This window comes from Lactuca serriola, chromosome 8 (assembly GCF_051521515.1).
Source record: "Lactuca serriola cultivar US96UC23 chromosome 8, Lser_US96UC23_V15, whole genome shotgun sequence".
NCBI classification, from domain to species: Eukaryota; Viridiplantae; Streptophyta; class Magnoliopsida; order Asterales; family Asteraceae; genus Lactuca; species Lactuca serriola.
In genome coordinates, this window is record NC_136415.1 from 207,086,322 (window position 1) to 207,097,757 (window position 11,436).

Sequence of the window (11,436 nt, forward strand, 5' to 3'; positions counted from 1 at the left end):
TCTAGAACCACTTTGAATGCCTTTAGGGATCTGGAATCCCTCCTTTCCAGAAGAGTTTCTAATCCTCAAAACGTTGCAAAGATGGAGACTTTATGGACATGCATGTCCAATGCATGTCTTGAAGTTAAAGTGGCCAAAGAGGGCAAATGTACCCTAAAACCCATGCATGGCATCCATGCTTGACCAAAAGCTAGATCTAGCCCACTATGGGACCATTTTGCCCCGGAGATTCATAAATTTGCAAACCTTATGAACCTCATGCATGCAATCAACAAGAATGATAAGGAATGAAGAGGAAACTCAAGATCTAGCCGTACTCTAAGATAAAAATCGAATCTTGAATGCTTACAACAGTCCACAAGATGGTCAACCTCAAGAGTGAGGCCTTTGTTTGTTGGATCTTCTCCTTCTTCTCACTGTCTTCTTCTTCTTAAGCTCTAAAAGTCACTTTAGCTCACAATATGAGAGAAAATGGAGATTAGGGTTTAGGATAGACGTTCTTAGGGTTTGGAGGCTGATGGAAGGTCAGCCTCAAGGTTTTAAGGAGATTATATAGGATGTAAACCCTAAAATTAGGGTTTCCCTTTACAGCGCCTACACGTCGAATTGGGCCTTCCAACTCGTCGAGTAGGTCCTAAATTTCGCGTCTAATAAATGAACTCTACTCGACGACTTAGAGCTTCCCAAATTGCCGAGTTCTAGACTAAAACCCTAAAAATCAAAAAGCAATTTGATACCTGAAACGAGTGTTACAAAGGTCACAATAAGCCACCTTGCCCACTCAGGCGATAATCCTAAACGGACCAATATATCGGGGCCCTAACTTGCCCCTCTTCCGGAACCTGATGACTCCCTTCCATGGTGTCACCTTCAATAACACGAAGTCTCCCGCCTGAAACTCATGGTCCGATTGACGCCGGTCAGCATAACTTTTCTGACGGCTCTGCACGACTCGCAACCGGTCGCATACCTACTGAATCAACCTGGTAGTCTTGAGCACTACCTCGGTGCTCCCCATGAATCTGTGTCCAACCTCGCCCTAACAAACGGGGTCCTACATCTTCGACCATAAAAAATCTCAAACGGAGGTCGTCGATACTAGCATGATAACTATTGTTATATGAAAACTCTGCTAGTGGGAGCTAAGTATCCCAACTTCCTCCAAAATCCAACACGCATGCCCGAAGCATATCCTCGAGTGTCTGGATCGTCCTCTCACTCTGGCAGTTTGTCTAGGGGTGGTATGCGTCATGAAATGCAATTGAGTGCCCAGTTCCTTGTGGAACTTCTTCCAGAATCAAGATATGAATCGAACATCCCGGTCAAAGACTACTGACACTGTCACCCCGTGCCTGACCACCACCTCCCGCATGTAAATATCTGCTAATTTCTCTGCGGAGATGCTCTCGAAGATCAGAATAAAGTGGGCACTCTTTGTTAATCTATCCACAATAACCCATATGGCATCCACACCCCTTTCTGTCCTCGGTAACTTCGTGATGAAGTCCATGGTGATCTCTTCCCACTTCCACATGGGAATGGGTAGTTGTAACATCCCAATTTTCAAGGCCAAAAATTTTGTTTTAATTATGTTACATGTAAAACAGTTTACTGAAAAACATCATCAATATCATATCAATCCATAATCCCATAAGGAAAATGTCATAAAACATGTCGTGGAATAATAATAATGTCAGGGTACAATCCCAAGAATCTCATAATGTTGAAATCTGGTGTGCGTCTGATGTGCAGCTACTGCGCCAACTCCTTCCCCTTTGTTGAAGAGGCACCTTAAACAAAACTGAAAACTGTAAGCACAAATCATAGTGAGTTCCCCCATCATACCACATACCATGCATAACACATATTGCCAGGCATATTTAGGTGCCCGACCTCCACTGCTGAGCATACCGGGGTGCTCAAGCTACCCCTGCTAGGCATATCGGGGTGCCTAACTTACCCATGTCAGACATACCGGAGTGTCCAACCTACCCCTCTGGTCTATCACAACCGGTTATGGGGACTATTTCACCTCCTATTACTACCACATAAAATCATAACATAATCTTGTTGTCAGGCATACCGTGGTGCCTAACCTACCCCCTTTTTATCGACCGGATAAGGGGACTATTCCCCCTACTACCATTATCACATACATTATATCATTCTAGCAAATAAAACATAACAGATATTGACAAACCAAACAATTATCACGAAGACAATTATCTCAACTACAATCAACTACTAGTGGGCGGGCATTGGTGCCTTTGGCCCACTTCTACTGGAAGGTAACTCACCTCGTAAAGCTGAGTGTCAAATCTCATGGAAAGTAATCTCTAACAGCTGCTCCGATGACTCCCGGCTACCGTAATCATAATAACACTCAATCAGAATTTATAACATTACTTAGGGTAAAATGACCATTTTACCCCCTGGGCATAACTTAAAATATTCTTAAGGCCTAATTCTAACTTATTAAATCAAATCCACCCATGGGCCATCAAGGCTCCCTAAGGGTCCGCTAATGGCTCAATTTTCAAAATTTGGCCCAACCCTTCAAATGGGTCTTTTTATAATTCTCATAAGTCCTTAGCCCAAAATGAAATAATCTTGAGTGGCCCAATATGGCCCAAAAGGCCAAATGCTTCTAATTCCAAATTCCCAGGCCCAAAACTATACTCCATAGTGGGCCACGGGGCCCAACAGTCCAACCCAGTCCATTAAGGCCGAAAAGTCCAATATAGCCACTCTACATGCGTATGTGTGGCATACCTGGCACGTACGCCTAACGTACGCTGGCCTTTGACCAAAACATAGAGTTGACCCAATACGCGTAGCGTACCAGGGTGTACACTTAGCGTACTGGCCAGCTTTCTTGGGACTTCATTTGTGACTTAATCCATTAAGTCTTTACGTGCAAAATGTAGATCTAGGTCCTTTAAGACCTTTTAATCCATAAAGTCACAAACTTTATGTGCTTGCATGCATGGTTGGGGCCAAAACATGATTTTGGTTTTTTTAACAAGCTTTATGATCATCAAACACTTGCATGGTTGTGGCTTAACCATCAAGGTCTAATTGTTATGACTTATAGTGCCTCTAAGCGCCCAAAAGGATAGCTATTATGGTATGAAATCATAAAGATGCAAGAAGCCTCAACAATGGAGTCCAAAAGTGACCTTAAACACTCCCATAAACAAATCTAAGCATACAATGGCCAATTATGGAACTTGATACCTCAAAAGAGTCAGAAATGATGCCAATCTCCTAGATCTACAAGCTCTTGGTCGATCCTTGCTTCTTCTTCAAGCTCATTTCTCTTCCAAAGCACCAAAACTACACCAAGGTACTATCAAATGGCTTTCAAATAACAAAGATACACAAATAGGGGTTATGGTTTTCGTGGTGGCTGTATAGAGATGAGAGGGAGGCTGGACCAAAGGCATAAGATCCTTTTATAGGGGTCCAACCCTAAAAGTTAGCGTTTTAGAACCTGTGCATGTACGCTGCACATATCCTTTGGTATGTTAGACGTACGTGCATGGCCTCCCTGCCCCAACCTCTTGAGTACGTTGTGCGTACCAGGCATGGTACGCCGCGCGTATTGCCTTTCTTAGCCTAAAACTTAAGGCCCAACAATCCTGGACCAAACCAAAAATAGCCCATTAATCAATAAAATAAATAATATTAATACCTACAAATCCTGGATGTTACAAATCTCCCTCACTTGAATTAGACTTCGTCCTCGAAGTTTGTTGCTGCTGCTGAAAATAACTTGAGGTAATGCTCCCTCATCTCGTCCTCCGACTCCCACGTCCATTCCGAACCCTTGCGGTGCTGCAATTGCACGTTCACCAGATCTACCTCCTTGTTCCTCAACACCTTCATCTTCCTATCTAGAATGGTTATCAGTCGCTCGATGTAGTTCAGACTGTCATCCACCTGAATATCCTCGAGAGGTACCACCGCCGAGTCGTCTACCAGGTACTTCCGCAGCTGGGAGACATGGAAAGTACTGTGAATCTGGGTAAGCTCGGCTGGTAGATCCAGCCTATACGCCACCTTGTCCACTGGGGCTGCAACTCTGAAAGGGCCAACGTACCTGGGGCCCAACTTGCCTCACTTCCTGAATCGGAGGACACCTTTCCAAGGTGACACCATCAGGAGAACCATATCCCTGATGGGTTTTGAGCATTCTAACACTCATATGGTGTACGTGCAACCCTAGAAACCTTGGATCTATGTTTTCTCTAATATTCATGCAAATTTGATTTTTCCAAGGTTCTCATCCTAACTAGCATGGCATGGGTACTTGTAATATAAAAGCTAGTAGAATGACATACCTTTCTTGTAGTGTGGATTCCTTAAGACCTTGTGAGCCTAGCACCCCAAATGTGATGCCTCAAATGGTTCAAACAACACCACAACTCTTAGAATAACTTTAGAGAAGAACACTTTCACTCAAAATCGGCTAGCCCTCCTTGTTCTTGTCTTAGTGGCCGATTTTGCTTACCATGAGGTTCTTTATATAGTGTGTCATATGTAGGGTTACACCATGTAAACCCTAAAGTGCATAGCTTTTCATTCCCCCCCCCCCCCTGATCTATGGGTTTCAACCTCCATGGAGCACCCAATGGGTCCTAGCTCAATCTAGTGAATCATGGACCTTAAGCCTACTATATAAGAATGAATGATTTACATAGTCAATCGTGACATATTTAATTAGTCTCTTTTGATCACAACATTAATTCCAAATTAATTCTTGATCAATACTAATTAAATAATATGATTTCATATTAATATGTTAGAACTTATAATATATTAACAAACCACAAGTGTCCTTATTCTCATTTTATCTATCCAATTGTTGAGATGCATTGCAACCCAACCATGCCAAGCCGGGTCAAGTACATACTAAATATAGTTATGGAATTAGACACCTTATCCAATAGTCTCCCACTTGGATAAGTCTAATAACTATAGTTACAGGTATGACTTCAGGATCCGACTAGTAATCGTAGCACTTTCAAAGTCTCGCGGAACTAAGATGACCTGCCATTTAAGATAAGTGATCATATAATCCTCTATTCTAGATACCATCCAGACAAATACATGAACAATGTCATACTTATTGTCCAGAAGTTTGTTTCCCGATTTCCGATTTGTTTGACATAGAACTAAACTGAACACATCAATTTGGTTCTGACCGGGCCCGGTACATAGGTCAAAACAAAACCATCGAGGGGCCCAAATACCGCTTTTAATCCTCCAAGGATTAAAAGGAACATATAAACTTCGACTAATATGCTTGTACTAACTACTTGTTGAATCATACACAAAAGCACGTTTTATAACATCGAGTTACCGATGCGTTTTCGTACAATCAATGCACAACCAACTCATAATCCACAACTCATATCTCTAGGTTTGAAGAGTTATATGTTATTACCGTCTCATGATCACTCGAGATAAATTCCATGAAGTGATACAAGTGAACATGGGTTGAATCCAATACTTAGAACTTATGAGCACTCATGAATGTTGTAGCAACTTTTTCTATGTCTAACATCTTAGACATCTACAAGCTCAATTCATGGCAGTCTTGATTCATACCTACTTCCAACATATGACTGATTGTGGAGAGTTTGAATAAAGTAATTATTCTGGAAGTCCAAACATGCAAAATTGAAACAATAGTAAACAATTGACAGAAGATAGCAACACTTTACTTATAAATAAACAATAACTTTTATTTAATCATCAAATGTCAATTGGAATGAATAAAATTACTATAAAGTTTTTTGAAAAAGCAAAAGACGAATATTTCACATTATCATTGATGCATGTGAAGAATACACATGTGAATGTACTCAAAGTGACGGATCGAGCTTGGTCCAGTTTAAGAGAGAGAGAACGTGACATTAAACCGAAAACATTTGTTTAAACCTTGTAATGATGGCTCAATGAAGGATAACTTAGGAATGAATAGCTTTAGGAAGGATAAGTTAAGGAATGATAAATTTAGTAAGGATAAGGAATGATACTTTTATGGAATGATAGCTTTTTTTTTTGAATAAAGAATTAACATATCTTTGTACTTTTTATATTATTCTAAATATTTTTCATGTTTCCAAGATATAAGGAGATATGTCTTGTGTTACTTTGCAATGAAATAATGTATTGTAGGTATATCAATTTGACATTAGGAATTGTAGGTTATAAATAGAAGTAGTCTCCAAGCGGTCTCAATTGTAACAGTTTGTTTTCACTCCTAGTGAGGAGTAGAAAGTTATATCAAGACTTTGTCCCTTTAATTATATATAGTTTTCCACAATCAGATAGCTCATAATTTGTGCATTTAATTTACCTTTAATAATTAGCATATATACATTTGATCCTATTAACTTCCAACAAACTAAACATTTTTACTAAAGTACATATTGTGATTAAGTACATTAGATAGAAAAGGAATGACCTAAAAAATTTAACCCCAGAAAAACAACTTAACAACATGCTTTATGCAAGAGATACCTTTGTACAGTTGAGGATCACAGTAGAATACTAGAAAAGTGAGTATCAATCGATAAACCAAAACACAGGCCATTGACAAATTAATTACCCTTTCAGCGTCCATCCAACTTAGTGATTGTCAACATATTTTTGGATTGCGTATCTGTTTTATAAGAACTAGAGGAAGAGGAAGTAGCATTGTCCTTTCTTGCAATGAAGGCTGGTTCTTTTGGAGTTGGGAGTGTGACAATATCACCTCCAAGCATCAAAACAACTTTGGTCATGGTAGGACGATCATCAGGGTCTCCTTGTACACATAGGAGTCCAATATTTATACATTTCAATACCTCACTCGAATTGCATGATTCTATTAGTACTTTATCCATCAACTCAAATGGCTTATCTTCTCTCCATAAATTCCATGCCTGAGATATTTGTAGACATAAAGATATATAACTACTAATTAATTAATGTAGGTAGCAACTTCGAAGTTCTTATAGAACTTACATGTCCTAAAAGACTTAGACTTCTCTGTGATTGATAGAATCCTGTATTTTTTGTTCCACTTACAATCTCAAGCATCACTACTCCAAAGCTAAAAACATCCGATTTAACTGAGAACAGCCCATCTAGTGCGTACTCTGGAGACATATAGCCACTGAGAAACAAAGAAAGAATATTGCCAATTAGAAGAGCCCGATGTGTAAAGTTCTGGATTGACATAAACGGGGAAAATCCATAGCAATTTTAAATTTGAAAGATAACCACTTCTATCTCCAACATCAAGTTGGAATCCTGTTTAATAAAAAGGAGTGCTAGTATTAAAATACTTACAAGGTTCCGATAACTCTGTTGGTCATAGCTTCCATATCTTTACCTTTAACTATCTTGGCCAAGCCAAAATCCGAAATTTTTGGATTCATATCCTCATCTAACAAAATGTTACTTGTTTTCAAATCTCTGTGAATAACCCTTAACCTAGAATCATGGTGAAGATAGTTAAGTCCTCTAGCAATTCCCATAATGATTTCAAATCTCATTTTCCAGTCCAGTGATGCGCACAGCGTTCGATCTTGCAAAGGAAATAATAAAGTTTCATATTAATTCTTTGTATTCTATTTATACTGAACAGTCTATATATATGTATTTACGGATATAATTAATCATATGAATGGAGAAATGAACTAACCAAATATAAATGTATCTAGGCTTCTATTTGGCATGTACTCATAAAGAAGAATCTGTTCTTCTCCCTTGATGCAATATCCCAATAGTCTAACAAGATTTCGATGCTGAAGTTTAGCAATAAGCATAACCTCATTTTTGAACTCTTGCAAACCTTGTCCAGAGAGGCTTGACAACCTCTTCACTGCAATTTCTTCGCCTCCAGGAAGCTTACCCTATAATAAAGTACTTAATTATAATTGGTTGAATTGGAAGAAAATTAACTTGAAAATATAGTTTCTTAATTTGTTACCTTGTAAACAGGCCCAAAACCACCTTGTCCAAGCATATTTTTCTCTGAAAAGTCATCAGTAGCAGCTATTATGCTTTCCAGCTCAAAATATGGCACATCAATGCCTTCTCTGTCATCTTCTTTTGAGTGATCTGGATCGAGTAACTCCTTCATACGTCTCCGTGTATCATTCGAATGCAATTCGTTGTTTTCTGTGCTTTCATGATAGGACAAGTGAAGGGTAAGCCTTAAATTCAGATTTTAAGTTTCACATGATAAATAATTATACATAGAGTGTTTCAAAGAAAAGTAATTGTCTACATCGATCTGGAGTATGCATAATGACTTACCTCTTCTATTCATTAATCTTTTGTATAAAATATAGCTAATGCCACACAATGACAAAAGCACCAGCGTTGAAACAATGATAACAATAGCAAGAACACGTTTCACAAATGATGATTTTTCTGTTGGCTTTGGCTCCGATTCGGGTGGTTGACTAATTATAGGTGCTGCATATGAAATGACGCAATATGAGTTTATATAGAACGCATACATACATACATACATACATACATACATACATACATACATAATTTCAAATGCAGAGATATATAATGAACTCTTTTTTTTGTCTGCATCGTTCTTCTGCAATTGTAAATACTATGATAGATAGAGTTAGTTAGAAACATTAATAGTTTCTGTGCAAGAATGAAGGAAATACCTTTTGATAACTTAGAAACACGAAAGGAGATATTATGAGCACCGTTCTCTCTAAGATTATCTGGTTCAGAGTTCCAGATCCAGCAACCAGACTCCACATTGCGACTTTCATCCACTAAGCCTCCCAGCTTGTTTTGAGAAATATAAGAATAAGCTAGGCACTGACAGTCTTTAAGGCACTTCTTCTTGCATGCTGATTCATTCTCTGATTTATAGAAGGGCAAAGTTGTATCATCCATACTAATCATAGTTCTTGTCAGGAATGTGTCATTAGTTCCTGGGAGACAGATTTCAGACGTTCTCTTGCATCCAGCTCTATACTCATCGGGTGAATTAGGTTCAAATTCAGGTAAGCAACTACACATGACCGAATTATTTTGGTTGCAAATCCCAAATGAGCCACACACCTTATACACGCTACAGTTATCTTTGGGCTCTTGCCAATCCAAAATCCAATGACTTTCATTTTCCTCTTGATGCCAACTAAAATACTGTATATGCCCTGTATGGTTCATTACCAACCTTGAGTAAGGCTCGATCACCCAATAACTTTCGTTATATACAATTTTGTCAGTACTCCCTGTGCAGTTAGACGACCTCACCGAACATCTTTTCTTATCACCACTTTTAAAGATCGTTCGTGTGTCTGTGGTAGTGTTTGACAGCAACTGGAAGGCCTGAGAGAAAATTTGATTCTCATCAAAACTTTTCGTCGACATGTTCCCACTTTTCCATCGAAGCTTGGTTGATTCCTCCAAAATGAAGTATCGGTTTGTACCAGGGTCTTGCTGAAACTCGAAGCTTCCAGACCCTGGGTCTTCTCGACTTTTCCATGATGTCAACTTTAAGTTATTATCGACCATCTTCATTCCAGGAAGAAGAGTATCTGTTGGAGTTTGAAAGCTCTGCCATAATATGTTTCCTGATATAACATTTATTAATATGGCATTTCCGTCATCCAACAACTTCAGTGCCGTTGAAGAAGCTCCATCTGGCAACCCCATGGTGAAAGTTGGTCAAAATTGAAGGCATAATATCATGGAAATTAATGTATTAGATAGTGACCATTTGTATAAAGTATAACTCGATTGACACTATATACGACATAACTCGAATAAGGGATGACACAACAAGCACACACAATATATCATAGAAATAGAATATGTGTTGGTTTTGATGGATTACTTTTTATCCAGCGAACTTATAACTTTTTTGGAATTGTTTGGTTCTAAATACACGAGAATGTTCAATTATCATGAACCACTAAGGATTTTGGAGACCAAATAGTGTATGTGAAATGCGTTAACAATTAGGTGCAAGTGATTAATTAATATGATATTCCAGGCTAAATTCCACAACAAATGTACTTCTTACAGTGTCCTTTGACTTGGTTTTTGTGATATGCCTTTTGACTAAGACCTTGTATCTCAATAGCAACTATCAAAGGACTCCTAACTCCCTAACTCATCGTATAAACTTTTACAAAACTAATTAATTGGTCCAATTAAATTTACCTGAAATGTCTGTAGAGAAGTATTCAACTTGTTTTCCATTTAACAGCTTAGCACTACCATCTTCCGCAACAGTAAGAATTCCAGTGGAATCCATCAATGGGTTATCACGGTTAGCAACCCACACAACAGTCTTTGGATCCATCGTATACCATATCCCCACATATCTTCTTACTTCTGCTGTTTTTCTATGTGGAAAGAAGCCCATTTGAAACTTCTTCCCAGAAGATTCTAAGTAACTAGGACCATCATTGATAAATTCCCCGGTCGTTATGTTGTCTTTAGCTGAAATACAGTAGCAACAACAACACACCAGAATTAATGTATACAAGGAGATGATTTCTGTATTCGTGACTGAAGATATCATGATAGTTTCTGAATGTTTAATTTGTACGGACTGTTTGATGAATGGATAATGATGCCATAGTGAGGACTGTGAGGTGTGTATGCACAGATGAAAGAGCTCAATTATTTGTGTCAAAGTAATCGATTGATAAAAAGTACGTCCAACTTTACTATGGTACTACTGGTTAGTGGTCTTTGTCGCTCATTCCTATTCCACTAATTTTTACGAGAGATGGCTACATGCATGAAAACAAATCAAGTCATTTTGACGAGCGTCAACGACCATTAGCGCTATAAGAAATGACATCAATAACTAATGTATTATATTAAAATTAAATTTCAATCATTATGATGGTAAACCTACTCCTGGATCTTTGCCCCCAAAAAGTTTATTGCAAAGAGACCCTTAAATATAGCGACAATATGTGATAAATATAATTATTAATGAAAAGAAATTATAAGTGTATCATTGTTACCCTCTCTCTCCTTGAGGTCCTATACTCCTATGTCGGAATTAGATATAAGTAATTTAGGAATACATTTGTTGCTTAAAAAAATGAAAAAATAAATTTATATAATTTATTAAATAATTATTTGTCGCATTATAAGGTATAGTGATGATCGCTTTAAGCCATTGTTTTAAGGATATTATTTAAAATGACCAAAACTTAAATAAGAAAATTCATCAAATGACCAATAGAAATGGGTGGGTGGTTTGTAGGAAAACAACATTACACGTGTTGTTGAAGTCAAACACAAAATGATTTATATTAATTAAAATGAATACGATAGGTTTGAATGTTGTAAGTTTTTATGAATGTATAGTCAAACACAATTATGACTCGTGTTTGGAAAAATCCACAGATATTTATGAGATCAGGACAATGTGGG

General features: G+C 38.0%; 1 protein-coding gene across 1 annotated transcript; it reads right to left on the reverse strand.

Moving 5' to 3' along the window:
• Positions 1-6,339: 6,339 nt before the first annotated feature.
• On the reverse strand, positions 6,340-10,683 carry LOC145068322 (G-type lectin S-receptor-like serine/threonine-protein kinase At4g03230). Its single transcript, XM_079015273.1, has 8 exons — positions 10,204-10,683; positions 8,691-9,680; positions 8,317-8,478; positions 7,988-8,178; positions 7,700-7,910; positions 7,345-7,582; positions 7,018-7,168; positions 6,340-6,935 (listed from the first exon to the last, which is right to left on the reverse strand). Exons 1-8 carry the CDS (start codon positions 10,565-10,567, stop codon positions 6,624-6,626), a joined length of 2,619 nt encoding a protein of 872 aa, XP_078871399.1. The 5' UTR covers positions 10,568-10,683; the 3' UTR covers positions 6,340-6,623.
• Positions 10,684-11,436: the final 753 nt, after the last annotated feature.

Bases quoted from the DNA above. Each gene is read 5' to 3' on its own strand.
- LOC145068322 (XM_079015273.1), bottom strand. From the start codon at position 10,567: ATGATATCTTCAGTCACGAATACAGAAATCATCTCCTTGTATACATTA. The intron at 7,911-7,987 runs GTAACAAATTAA...ACTTTATTATAG, and splicing joins GTTTTGGGCCTGTTTACAAG to GGTAAGCTTCCTGGAGGCGA. The intron at 6,936-7,017 runs GTAAGTTCTATA...CAAATATCTCAG, and splicing joins GTCTAAGTCTTTTAGGACAT to GCATGGAATTTATGGAGAGA.